General features: G+C 48.1%; 4 protein-coding genes across 4 annotated transcripts; 2 read left to right on the plus strand and 2 right to left on the minus strand.

Annotated features, from left to right (window-relative positions):
- Positions 1-2,595: 2,595 nt before the first annotated feature.
- On the minus strand, positions 2,596-5,643 carry somA (putative cAMP-dependent protein kinase pathway protein (Som1)). The gene is made up of 6 exons (XM_022546749.1): positions 4,895-5,643; positions 4,689-4,843; positions 4,287-4,617; positions 3,384-4,232; positions 2,985-3,287; positions 2,596-2,925 (listed from the first exon to the last, which is right to left on the minus strand). Exons 1-6 carry the CDS (start codon positions 5,357-5,359, stop codon positions 2,755-2,757), a joined length of 2,274 nt encoding a protein of 757 aa, XP_022400740.1. The 5' UTR covers positions 5,360-5,643; the 3' UTR covers positions 2,596-2,754.
- Positions 5,644-7,310: 1,667 nt separating this feature from the next.
- Positions 7,311-8,527, minus strand: ASPGLDRAFT_47762 (TRAPP complex core subunit BET3). Its single transcript, XM_022546750.1, has 5 exons — positions 8,345-8,527; positions 8,263-8,271; positions 7,944-8,163; positions 7,684-7,875; positions 7,311-7,623 (listed from the first exon to the last, which is right to left on the minus strand). Exons 1-5 carry the CDS (start codon positions 8,380-8,382, stop codon positions 7,504-7,506), a joined length of 579 nt encoding a protein of 192 aa, XP_022400741.1. The 5' UTR covers positions 8,383-8,527; the 3' UTR covers positions 7,311-7,503.
- A 162-nt stretch (positions 8,528-8,689) lies between these two features.
- Positions 8,690-10,546, plus strand: ASPGLDRAFT_376026 (WD40 repeat domain-containing protein). Its single transcript, XM_022544848.1, has 5 exons — positions 8,690-8,940; positions 9,018-9,063; positions 9,125-9,205; positions 9,259-10,014; positions 10,075-10,546. Exons 1-5 carry the CDS (start codon positions 8,797-8,799, stop codon positions 10,125-10,127), a joined length of 1,080 nt encoding a protein of 359 aa, XP_022400742.1. The 5' UTR covers positions 8,690-8,796; the 3' UTR covers positions 10,128-10,546.
- A 1,715-nt stretch (positions 10,547-12,261) lies between these two features.
- ASPGLDRAFT_36039 (uncharacterized protein) lies at positions 12,262-13,448 on the plus strand (the record flags this gene model as incomplete). The annotated part of the gene is made up of 3 exons (XM_022544639.1): positions 12,262-12,817; positions 12,870-13,171; positions 13,236-13,448. The coding sequence occupies 3 exons, from the start codon at positions 12,262-12,264 to the stop codon at positions 13,446-13,448; spliced, it is 1,071 nt and encodes a 356-aa protein (XP_022400743.1).
- Between the last annotated feature and the right edge of the window lie 65 nt (positions 13,449-13,513).

The raw sequence follows: 13,513 nt of genomic DNA on the forward strand, positions 1-13,513 counted from the left end.
TGACCTGACATAGAACCGTGTGTTCGTCCTAGTGGATGGACGGTTAGTCCGTAAGGTAGTTCCCCTTCACTCAATTTTGTCCCCTCTTGTCAAGGTGTTGATACTCAATTGGGAATAGGGCGTGCTTCCTGCGTTACGAAAAACCAAAATTGATTGTAAGATGATATTTTCTGGTTCCGTCGGGATTTCCATGACGCTGGGGTTCCGCCGGAGACTATTGTCATACTCGTCCTCGCCAGTGCTACTTTACTATTCTAACCGACTTATATGTGGTATTGGCACAGATTTTGGCTTCACAATGCCGAAGGCCTTCTCCTGATCCCCATAGGGCTCCCTCTTAACGTTCCCAAGTGATTTTGAAGGCGAGGCGTATAAGTGGTCATTGCTTCTTCTTCATCCTCCAGTAATCACACTCACACCAGCCAGTGGCCACAGTTGTGAGGGATTTCAAACCCCAACAATACCAGAAGGTACTTTGTCGAAACGCCATACATGGCTTTGCCCAAAACAACTTTTCGATGCTCAAACAATAGGCATCCGATATACAGACGATGAAGCCAACGCATTAGCCCCCTAATCCCAACCTGGGCATCGACCCGGGCATCCGTTTGATCCCACAAGCCAAGTGTTGTATTGCATTTTTATTAATGAAGAGTGTTGCTATTTGGAAAGATCTGTTCTTTTCTGCCGGTTCAGGAACTGCCGTCGCTTTCTAAATCGCTTGGATATGTGCTTTTCCAGCCATCACAGAACCAGATAACAGAGACTTGCGTTTCATGATAGTATTATTGGCACATGAGGAAGCAAAGACAAGAAAAGTACACCTTCATGCCATTATTTACTCAACATGCACGACACGCGAAGCAAAAAGAAAAAGACAAGATGTCAAGTCCCGAACAATTATCGTTGAACCAAAGTTCGTGGTCGATCTGATGGATTTGGCTCATATTGTCCGCGTCTAGCTTAAAGTCACATTCGAAGACAGAATTTGGTCATCGAGGGAGTCTTGGAGACTTGGGAAGGACTCCACACATGGTAGATTCTCTATAATCCATTATCGATGAGAGATTCTGGGTAGAGACATCATATATGGGACATCGGGACTTAAGTACGCTTACGTCCCACTGATATATGCCGAGTGCAAGTCCTCGAAACACCAGACAACCGTGGACATCTGGGAAAGGTTTGTAACCCTCATTCACGCCAAGTTATCCGGAAATTTTGAATAGATAGATATGTATCGCCATGTATTAACTGGATTCCGCAAGGATCCACTACTTCGCTCGTCACGTGGAACCAAAGAGCGAACTAGACGAACCACAGGTGGTTCTACCTTATTTCTTTTGCTCTCTTTTATTTTAGGAGGGAATGCCCGGGGGGAAGGGATTTACCAATGGACGGAACGAACAAGACAGTTTTTGTGGATGCAGGGCCTCGTTCCACCTAAATTAAACGTTGGAGAAGCAATGATTGTTTAGTCGTTGGTTTAATCACTAATAGGCTTTGAGCATTCTCTGAATGAGATGCGCAAATGTCTGATTGCTCCAAATATCACTTCTCATCCTCCTTGTTTTTTTTCGATGCTTATTCCTGAATTCTCGTGCGAAATCGAAGCCGTCAAGGGGTCGAGATCAAAGGCACAGGCTTATTTGATACTTCCATACTAGAAATAATCGACCAAATCTACGGCTTCCGCGCAAAGTGAACCATCTGAAGCATCATCAATATCTCTGCTGTCATTAGTATTGTAACTGTTTTCTGCCATAATATGCAGATTACGGTCCAGTCGACGAGCTTCCCGGGAATGATCCTCTACAACGATGAGGATAGACTTGCAAATAGAATTGCATGGATTTTCTTCGCCATGGGAGTCCGATCCCCTCCCTACCTTTGACCGACTACAACCGAATCAAGAATAGAATATCAAAATCATCCATGTATATTCGAATGGATCATACAGTAAACAAACAACAGCCGAACCTTTTCAAAAACAAAAAGAAGGACGAACAAGTATGTAAAGCAAACCCATATTGACTCGCATGATTATATCAAGGTCAGTTCAAGTCACTCACTCATCAAGTTAAACGCCATAAAGGATTGAAATCAAAACCAAATGTTTTCCAAAAAAACAAAGAGAAAAAGAAATGAAGAAAAGAAAGTAAAAAGTGGAGAATAGAAAAAGGAAAAGAAAGGAAAGGAAAAGAAAAGAGAAGAGAAGAAAAGAAAAGAAAAGAAAAGAAAAGAAAAGAAAAAAGGGCATAAGCATAGCTTTGATAAGAACCCAAGTATGCATCAATCGAGACCAAAACAGACACGATGAGATCGACAAATACTAGAATATAGTAGTATGACGCCCAGTCCAAAGCTAAAGAAAGGAAGAAAAAGGATTAAGTAACCAAATAAGTAATAATAGTATAAAAGAAAGGGAATAGGTCAAAAATAGACACATAGGTCACCAGACATCCAAACGTAAACAAAAATCCAACGGCAAGATAGCGTCCATCATAGACCAGTCGACACCAGACCGGCCTCATGTAAAAGTGAAGGGGGATATGCAACAGCAGATACACCAACGCCTGTCTCACAGCACATATCCAAAAAAAAAAAAAAAAAAAAAAAAGAATAACTCGACAGTAACACGGAAAAAGGGGAATGAGGGTGAATGAGCAACCGAACAGCACAAGTTGAATTGATCAAATGTACAAACAAGGGTGGGTATATGGAACTTCAAAACTGAATCACCGTCAGGCTTGTTCACAGGCTATCGCCGGCGCCTGTCTCTACACCGTCTGTGGCATAGGATATGTTTGGATCAAACCCAAACCCGGCCGTGTCTGCATCGGTATTAAGGAACGTGTCAAAATCGAAGTTTTCGAGTATATCTGGGTTTTCCAGTGCGCTAAAGTCAAGATTGAAAGCAGATGACTATTGAACCAGGTTAGTGGGGAAATGTTCTTTTGGTAGAGATATAAGAAGAAACGTACATCCGCAAGAGTATTGAGATCACTAAACGGCTGGTTCGGGTCTGGCGGCGGCGGTTGCTGCTGCTGTGGCGGTTGAGGTGGTTGCGGCTGTTGCTGCGGCACCATGGGCTGAGGCGCTGGTGCAGATGTCGGTTGCTGTGGAGCATTCGTTGTTGCATTGATCCCGTTCTTGTTAAACGAGTTGGGGTGTTGAGGAGTAATCGGTGTCGAGGGTGTGGGCGTGGGGGGATGCTCCGCTTCCGATGATGGAGTAGCCGCCGTGTTGGCGTTCGCAGCGGCAGCGGCCGACTTCTTTGTTGGGCGCTAAGAAAATGTTCAATAAAAAAAAAAAAAAAAAAAAAACCAACGGGTACTAAAGGGGAAAGGGAAAGAAAAACGAGGGACAGGGAGAAAACATACCTTCCGAGTATCTTTCGTGTCCTTCTTCCCCTTGGGTGCGGGCTTATTAGCCTGCTGGGGAGTCGGGGGCGCGGCCGTTTGAGGGGATGCAGGTGTACGACCGGCATTGGGGCCTGTCGCCGGGGGTGCCTGAGGCGGCGGCATTGCACCCCGTTCCTGCGGAGTTCCTGTCTGAGGCTGACTGGCGGGCGATGGTACCATGGGCTGGCCCTGAGGGCCGCCTTGCGGCGGCCAACTGCCACTAGGAACACGGTTGGCCGCTCCGGCAGGAACCGCCTGGCCCATTTGCGCAGCGCTGAAGGCCGGGTTAGAGCTAGGGGGTCGCATACCGTTGGGGTTGAAGAACTGGCCCGTCATCTCGGGGCCTCCTAGCTGGGGATTGAAGTTCATGGAAGCTGGTGAGGCACGATTCTGGCCCATCGCATCGGCGGCGCTCGGGGATCCGGGAAGTACGGTCTGAGGCATCTTCGGGGTACCTCTCTTCATATGGTCGCTCGGGTTCGGTGATGCGCCCGCTCTGCTGCCGGGAGAGGTGCCTGGAGGCAGAGCCTGCTGCCCGGGCATGGGAGGCTGGTCGGGACGGGTCATGCTATCCTGCTCTTGACGAGCCATCAACAGACGCCGCTTATTCTGCTGTTCAAGCAGCATAAGCTGCATTTGATAATCTTGGAGAGCATGGTTGCCGTGCTGACCGCCAGGCGTCTGCATCCCAGCCCGAACCTGGGGCATTTGACCGTTCGCGCCATAGTAATCGCTGCCCATTGGGTACATACCCTGACCGTCCGGCATCGCTACGAGATCCGGCTGGTTTGGCATGACACCGGGGTTCATCATACCATTCGGCAATCCCTGGTTATTTAATGCTGAGCGTGTGTGATGAAGAGCCAGATTTTGAGCATATACCTGGATGGATTTTTGTTGCGCCCCAGGGCCCGATTGCTGGAACGCGGCCTGGGCTTGCGGTGTCATGCGCGCATTGAGTCCGTTCTGCATCATCAACGGATTCGGCTGACCGGGCATGCCTTGTCCTTGTCCTCGTCCGTTGGGTGCCAACTGTTGTCCGTTCATCGGTCCGCCATCAAGACGGGGTCGTTTCGACGGGGAAGGCGCATTGTCTGCGGACGATGGGGACTGCGGACGATGCCCGTTCATATCCATTTCCGACTGGTCGCGTTGCATCTGCATTATCTGGGCCTGCTGGCTTCTCTGAAGGTGAGCCATCTGCTGTTGGGAACTGTGAAGGGGTATCAGAAATCAGTGAAAAAAATGCTTGCAATGAAAACTAGAGTTGCACAATCAACGTACAGGCCAGCAGTATTGTTTTGCAGAACGGTTTTCTGAAGGTTTGGAGGAACCATGTTGTTCCGACGAATGTTATTGAGTTGGTTCATCTGCCCCGGAATCATGGGTTGAGGTCGTAATAACGGATTTTGTTGCGATTCTCTGAGGCGCATAATGTTCTATAATAGAGTTAGATAGACCAGGAATTGAGAGTGAGAAAAAAATTGTACCTGAGTGTGATGGAGATATTGTCGCACATCATTGCGGTTCCCTTTGTTGCGTTGGGCCCAAAAGAAATCCCAGAACAGGCTGAACCAGTCAAGGAGGAAGGACGAATGTTGGGATTCATTGGAAAGACTAGGTCGAGGGAGATCGTCAGGGACCTTGACTTTGTCGCCATCCTTGCCATCAGTCATCATTGCATCGCCGTCGATACCATTCATATCGCGATTACCCGGACTTGTTTTGGCGGCCGGATCGGTGTTCAGCTTGAACGAATCGTCCTGGACGAGGGCTCTGGCGCAGTCGTGGTAACCTCGTCTCAAGAAATAGTCATAGATATATGTATTAAGGTTGGTGATCATAGTTTCGGGGATATTGTTCACATTTCCATCGTTACGAGGAGCCGTCGAACCGTTATTGATCATGGGAACACCACCGACGGGGCCTCCCATCCCGGGATTCATCCCGGGCATATTCATTTGATTCATGACAGGCGATTAAGCGTGTTTGCCACCCTCGCGTTTCGCTTGTTTGTTGAAGAGGGTTGTCCAAGATCAAAAGTTGTCAACGCGCATCCACCGTTCTTGCAGTGAGTCTAGCTTCACCGCAAGATGCAAGTCAAGTTTGTGTGACAAGCGGAGATGAGTTGAGTCAACCAGACGAGAGACGGAAGAAGAAAGGCGAAGTGACCGGCGCTTCTAACCCCCCTAGTGCCTAGTGTAACGACTTTTTTCTTTTCTCCTGCGATCGAAGACGGATGACACGCGAAAGGGGGGGGGGGGGCGCAAGATTGCGGAGACGGGGATGTGGAGGACCAGAGACCAAACCGGCACGGGAATATAATATAAACCAAAAAGGACGCGGAAAAAAGTCCAACGTCGGAAGATGAGCCGATCGGGAGGGGAAAGACGATCAGATGAAGAGGTGGTGTGGTGTGTAAATGTCAGGCACACACCGCGGAGAGCGAAGCGCGGTAGGATCAACCGGGGGAGGCGACGAGCGGCACCAGCGGCGAGAAGCGGCGCTTAGCTGAGAAAGAAGGAAATGGAGGGAACGAAAAGATCGCAAGATGATTTCGATTCGAAACCCCACGAGAAACAGAATAGAAAGATCAGGTATCAAGAAGAAAGAATGGAAAGAGGCGAAAGAGAGATGTGGTCAATTAGGGGCAGAGAGGGGAGGAGATGTGGAAAACGGAGAGGGACAATAAAAAAGAAAGCAGAAAAGTAAGAAAAAGAGAGAGAGAGAGGAAGCAGAGACTGCGAATGACTCCTGACACAAAAAAGAAAAAAAAAAAAAAAAAACACAGGGAGATATGAGGCGAAAAGAGGTAGGATGGTATTAGAGCGGTGGTGGTAGTAAGAGGTGGTGGATCAGAGAGTAGGTGTTCGGTGGATTAGCAGCGATACTGCGAGCGAGAGAGAGCGAGAGAGCGAAACTCGGGGTTTAGAGAAAGAGAGAGATCGTCTTTCTCAACCAGTTGCCGGTCTGCCTCAGTATAAAGTCGACTTTTCCAGGGTATCCTTCTTCAACAGTCGTCTTGCTCGACTTCTCGTCGTCGTTCGACGGGGTGCGCTGCGCAGTGGCTGGTCTCAAGCGTCGGCGACAATTAACGGATTGGCGCGAAGTCGCTTGCTCGGCCCGGATAAACCTGTGCGGATTTCGGCGGAAGGGCTGCAGATGCGCGTAGTTGTGAGCATGCCCGTACGGGTATTACAAGTATAAGAACCTCAGAAGGGAAAATATAGAAGGAAAATAAATATAAAAGACATAGAATAAAACATTATTATATCTATATTATAATTATAACTATGCTCGTAGAAACTGCCCGAATGAATTTAAAGAATTGCTGGCAAAATGATAGATGTGATGTGCGTTGTCGGTATTAACTGTAACACCACCAACCATACAAGTAAAGCCCAATCTGCACCTCAACACCAACCAGACTAGTAAGGGAACAGCACGCGATACACACCTAATAAAAGCATTTCAACCAGATCAATTTTACCATTCATTGACATTGACCATATCTTGCGCTGTACAATGCCCTAAAAGTGCCATGGTGACAGTTCATACTCCTACATACTGATAGAGATCGGAGGTTGAGGGCGATCATGTACATGATATTGTATAGTACCGTATTCTTACCGACTTCAGGTGTCAACCATTACTCCCCGCGCACTTTTCAGCATGGCGGAAGACATCCTATTTGGGTTTAGCGCATCATATGGCGCGTCGCCGAGTTATCTGATCCGCGTCGTAGTGTCAAAAAGGTCCGAGATGGAGGTGCTTTATGTCCCATATCACTGTAGGGATCTCGTAGAATTGCGCCCTCATGGTATGTGCGAAAACCGTAATGGCGCAGTGGCAAACTCTGCGATCGGAATCATGGAAGAAGCGACTTGATAGACCGCAAGGAGATTTGTGAGACGTCACTTCTTGATTAGAACTATAAACAACCACTGAATCAAGTTTGAACGCTACGACATAGTCGTGGGCCCATCGCGACAAGTATAAACGAAGATTTGAATTAAAATTTGCACATCCCAGAAACACCGGACGCCTCAATGGTCGACAGACTCTAAATACGCATTGGTCCTCCCAAGTGTGGCCCCGTTTACTCCTCGTCTGGTGGCATCTCATCTTCAATGTATCTCACTAGCGATACCCGCATCTCCGTCGTATCATCGCCGCGCAGGACATCGCTGACGAAATGCGCGTCGATCTGCATTTGGACCTGTCAGATTCAAAGTTAGCTTATCAACTCCCCGGTAGTTGTGCGAGTCGGCCTTCTTACCATCTCAAGTGCGCCGCGGAGGACACCACACAGGATATTGGAAAACCACAGTTCATCTTGGGATCTTCCGTCATCGGGTAATTCCACAAAGTCTGCTAGTGGGTTTTCTTCGAAGATGAGGGAGAATTGGTTGTTGTCGCTTGTCCAGTTCGTGACCGTCGGCGAGACATTGAGGAACATCTTGAACCCGACCTATCCATAGTAAAACTGTTAGATTTACCACATAGTATACCACTATCATACTGAAAATCAAGACCGACCTTTGCGACCATATCAGCCGTTTCCCGGAAGTTGGCGCATCGGCCTACGTTCGAGCGGGCCAGAAAGTCCTCGATAAGCCGCAACCCAATGTTGTAACCCATCTTGTCCAGCTGTTTGTTTACTTCGGTGTAGTCGCCATCATAGTCTTGACAAAGTTGTGCCACGATCGTTCCGTACGTCAATGTTACCAGCTCCGCGTTGACCTTGTCAACCCTCGTTCTATAGGTGTCATTTCGGATTAGTCTCTGGACGGGATTCGCTGCTGACGATGGAGGGACGATTCTCGAAACAGCAACCGGCGGTATTCAGCTTACTGACTTCCAAAGCCTATAGTTGCGAGAAGTAGTTAGTTGATGCGATTCGATATCGGCCACGAAACAGCAATCGATAAGGGGCTTACTCTTCTCCAATTCTTGCTGTTTTGGTGGTGGATGACATGGCTGGTGTTTATCTGAGTGAGATATGCGATAGTATGAGAGTTATCGCTTTCTGCAAAAGTTCCTGGATCGAATCAAAATATATCTTGACGTTCCTTGCCGCAAATTGTAAAGTTTACGATTGGCATTCCTTCCTCCCCGCCCGAGTCGGTGGATCGCCGGAGACATCGCGGGCGGAGGAGCTGCGGTGGATTCGCGCATGTTGGCGTTTAGCGCGGCTGGCTGTCCGCTACGACTGTCCGCTCCGCCGGCAGACAGGCTCCGCGGTGCTGTTATCTTCGAGCTAGCAGAATCATCCCAGTTGCTGTGAAGGTCTTTTACTCTTTATATCGCTTTTTCTTTATTCAATACTCTTTCACCCTAGCTTCTTTTCATCCATTTCTCAGCTGTCGATACGAGAAATCTCTTCACAATAATGTCGGGAGAGAAGCGCCCTGCTCAAGCAGCCTTCGGGTCATCGAACCAGCTCGTCGTGAAACGCAAGAAGTCCGATAATGAACTTAATCCCGGTACTTCGGTCGTTAAGAGCTCAGTTCAGAATGGATCCTTAATACAGGCTGTACGTCCTCGGTCCTTTCAACGCGCATCTGAAATCGTCTCCGATGGAAAAAGTTTCTCTGGTTAACATGACAGCAGGTTCCGCGTACCAGCGGGCTGGATGCTCCCATTATGGAGCTTAATGGTATGGCAAGCTTGGACGCGATTGTTGAGAACACACCAGCTGACATGGGATTGATTGACAGGTCACTCGGGTGAAGTTTTCTCGGTGCGATTCGACCCAACCGCGCAACACATTGCATCCGGCTCGATGGATCGGTCTATTTGTACGCCAGCTACCTAACCTGTGTGATGGAGATACATACTAATAGGCTACTAGTGCTCTGGAATACCTACGGTCAATGCGAAAACTACGGCATACTATCCGGCCATCGAGGCGCGGTTCTCGACCTGCAATGGTCACGAGACTCTCGAACAATATTTTCCGCGTCGGCGGACACGACGCTCGCTAGTTGGGATCTGGAAACTGGACAACGGATACGTCGACACGTGGGACACGAAGAAATCATCAACTGTCTCGACATCAGCAAGAGAGGACAGGAGCTGTTGATTAGCGCAAGCGATGATGGCTGTATCGGCATCTGGGACCCTCGCCAAAAGGATGCGCTTGAGTATTTGGAGACGGAACTCCCAATCACAGCGGTTGCTCTGTCCGAAGCAGGCAACGAAATCTACAGTGGCGGTATCGATAACATGATCCATGTCTGGGACATACGGAAGAAAGCCATTGTCTACTCCATGGCCGGACACACAGACACCATTACATCCCTCCAGGTCTCGCCAGACTCGCAAGCACTCCTCTCCAACTCTCACGACTCGACAGTACGCACGTGGGATATCCGGCCGTTTGCGCCCACCAACCGCCACGTGCGCACGTACGACGGTGCTCCGGTCGGGCTGGAAAAGAACCTCATCCGGGCTAGCTGGGACCAGGCAGGTGAGAAGATTGCGACGGGAAGCGGTGACCGGAGTGTTGTCGTCTGGGACGCCAAGACAGGGAAGCTCTTGTACAAGCTTCCTGGTCACAAGGGCACTGTCAATGATGTGCGGTTTTCGCCGAATAATGAGCCTATCAGTAAGTGTCGCCCCTACTTGACTCTTTATATTATTTTTGTGTTTACTGACAACGTATCAGTTGTTTCTGGTTCATCTGACCGGTCGCTGATGCTCGGCGAATTGGGCAAGTGATCTTTTCTGTATTTGTACAATTTAGCTCGAATGATACCATACATTTAATGATTATCAGACGTCAATATCTATCGATCTGTCACACCGCAGTTTTCAAATACTGTCATTCCCGACCTTAATGGCATCCAGTCCCTCCTGGATCTCCGTATGCATGCCACTGGCACTCAAAAAGTCAATGTCCAATTATTTCACATCTGTTGGTCATTACAGAACATTCCCGTCATCACTACCCCACACGAGAGGAATCCGACGATTACCTTCCAACATTGAAAGTAGATGGGTCTGAAGTGCTGGAGCCTGCAGCTAACCCCAACATATTGCTGTACTGGCTTCTGGCGTTGCCGGCGTCCACATTTAGGGCTTTGGTACGTCCCACTGTAAATATCTCATGGTTATCTGCGACACAAGCCCTATTCTCAATTCAATTAGGATAAAACTTATTCCCAATGCATGGCAAGGCATTTGACTAACCCAATAACTTGGTTGGGCCACGCTATACCAGTTTTTTTGTTCCCTGCAGCTAAGACCTCATTATGAGAGTAAGTCTTTCTGAAAGGTGGGTGTAATAGTACAGATACACACCAAGGATGATGAATGACTTGGATGAGGTGGATGAGCGAGCAGAGTGGTGAGTGAATGGACCTATAGAAGCATGTCTGGTACTCTCAGTCATTCACTATGCGAAATCTTGATAACTGTTTTCTGTATCTAGACCCAAACATTATTGGCTCCAAAGAACAGGTTCCCTATTTCACCTCTCTCCGGGACAACTAACTTATATGGGGCCCTTCGAGTAGTCAATAGCTATCGCTTCTACATTATCTGCCTGTACGGGGTATGATCCCTTACAAACAATACCAGGGACAGAAAAGCTCCAATGCGCTACGGAGAATTCTTGTATACGGGGGCATTTGTAAATCGATCTTAAATCTCCTGCTGATCAGGGCTGTTGAGTTGCATCATGATGATAGATATCAGAAGCTTATAATTACTATTTCTGTTTTTGGTGTCTGTATTGAAGGCCTGGAATTGTAGGGTCGGAGATAAAATTAGATCTGAGCTTGGATGCTGATCTTTGTCGATGCTATTCTTGGTATGTACTTGTAAATTACCGTATTCCGTAAGCTTCATATAGATGAGCTCGGCGATGGCTCCGAAACTGTGCAGTGACCACTATTCTGCCACAGTAAAAGATAAAGAATCAAGCTCAATAGCTAGAATAAAAAGATCTCTTTAATTCCAGCTTCCAATCCCTTGAGTCCCTTCAGTTCAGCCCTTTTGCAGACGTAAGTCTACTCGTACACACAAGGACAGTGGGTCATCCAGGGGTAAGGCGATTACCCGTCATGACAGGAAATTACCCCGGCTACTCTCCCCAATTTGCTGCAGATAACTGTAATTAATACCACACTATGTATCCTCATGGCTTGGCGCACTACATCCGTCTTGAAGGACTCCTGTTGAATTGCTGCTTCCTCTCTATTTAGTACTCACTTCTTTTCTTTCATTCACTCATTTACCGGATTCTACACTGTCTATTTTAGTTACTCTCGTTTGTTGTCGTTTTCAACTCTGCTAGCTGGTCTGGTGGTACTCCTGTCGTTCCATCCTCTCCCCCCCCTAATCTCTAAAAGCATATCGGTCCTCTCCTTTTCCCTTTTCGGAGGAGTCCAACTGCAAACAGTCCGGTTCCTTGCAGCCACATGTTTTGCCCTTGGGAATTGGCACTGTCAATCGGTCTCTTTTCCTGATGCGCTCATTATGAATTTCTAGCCACAGTCACCTTCGTTTCTTCACAATCGTTCCGCTTTCAGTTGTATAGTCGAGCATCGCATTCCCGAAAGTGTTTCAAACATATATCGCTCCCTCCGAATTTCGTTTCAATTCCGCCTGTCATTTGCGTTTGCGTGCGGGGTGTGCATGACACATTCCATTGATTTAGCTTGAAGAAGTTAAAAAAAAAAAAGAAAAGAAAGAAAGAAAAAAAAAGCGTCTACTTCTTACTGCAACTCCCGGAAGAGTGCATTGTACAGAAACAGAAAGACATTCCTCTCACCTCTACCTCCTTGCGCACTATATCTACCGACCCCGTCCAGATGACATTAATCGCATGACCATATCCCGTTCGTTCGACATGGATTCGGCCCTGTTGTCTCAACCGGCGCCATCGCATTCGAACATCATTGCGGCTTCCACCCGCCAACGAATCCTGTTCGATTCACTCAACACCAATCGCAATGAGACAAACACATATGCCGACAGCGAAAGACCTTATACGGCGATAGAGGATACCTCTGCTGGTCAGAGATCCAACAGTCGTCGCGGTCATGGATTATTCGGGAATCACGCTGAGCGTCTGGCACCCCGTACCACCAGGATACCTATGCTGTCGCGAACTGAACCGACCGGCTCGCAGTACTCGTCTGGCAGATCGTACGTTCAGATTGATATGCAGTCGCTAGCGATGGAGAATCATTGGGGTGATCGGGCACCATCGTCATCGAATGAAGCTTCAAGGGAAAGAGACCGTACTGAGAGAGCGCATGACAGACGGTCACGAAGAAGGCAGGAAGAACAACCCGTACTTCACGAACGGTCATGTTCCTCCATTCTGAAAGCAAATCACCTCCGAAGGAAGCTGATCGCCTTGGCCACGGCCGGTCTGTTCTTCATTGTCGTTCTCTCCATTTGTGAGACTTCCTGTCCGATATTCTTAGATAACTTTCACTAACTGATTTCTAGATGTTGCTTTCACTGCGTCTCATGCAAAAATAGGACGGGAACTCCATATCCTCTTGATCTTCATGCTTTTGATTCTCGCGATTGTATTCTGCCACTCGTTTGTCCGGTTTATTTTGGCTGTCGCCCGAGGACCTAGTCACAGGAGGAGTCACATTCCAAGTCGGTCAGGGCCCCGAGGATACGCTGAGCCAGATCAGCCGATTCCTGTTGTTCTTGCAGCCGATGAAGAGATCATGGCAGAAAGTGCCCGTGAGAAACTCGCAAGTCCGCCTCCGGCATATGGGCTCTGGAGAAGCAGTGTGGTAAGTATAAACTTGCCAATTTGTTCATTCGTGCAAGAACGTTTTGTTAACTGTCTCCTTACAGAGAATCAACCCCGACCTGCTGCACTGGCAACGTGTAAACGAGTCATCAACACCTCGAAGAACCCCAAGTGGAAAGGTCACAAATCAACGCCCCCCGAGCTATGCATCCGATGACGGTGTCGACTATGTGGTTGAAGCACAACCACGGTCGTTTGTGCCAAATCGAGGGCAGCCCGGCCCAAGTCGCATTCCTGAGATCTCGGAACTTCCATAACACAGCATACCTCACCCTGTGATCATTTTCCACGACCTTTTTGCTTATCATCTATTTCTCCGCGT

Source organism: Aspergillus glaucus (assembly GCF_001890805.1).
Source record: "Aspergillus glaucus CBS 516.65 unplaced genomic scaffold ASPGLscaffold_11, whole genome shotgun sequence".
NCBI classification, from domain to species: Eukaryota; Fungi; Ascomycota; class Eurotiomycetes; order Eurotiales; family Aspergillaceae; genus Aspergillus; species Aspergillus glaucus.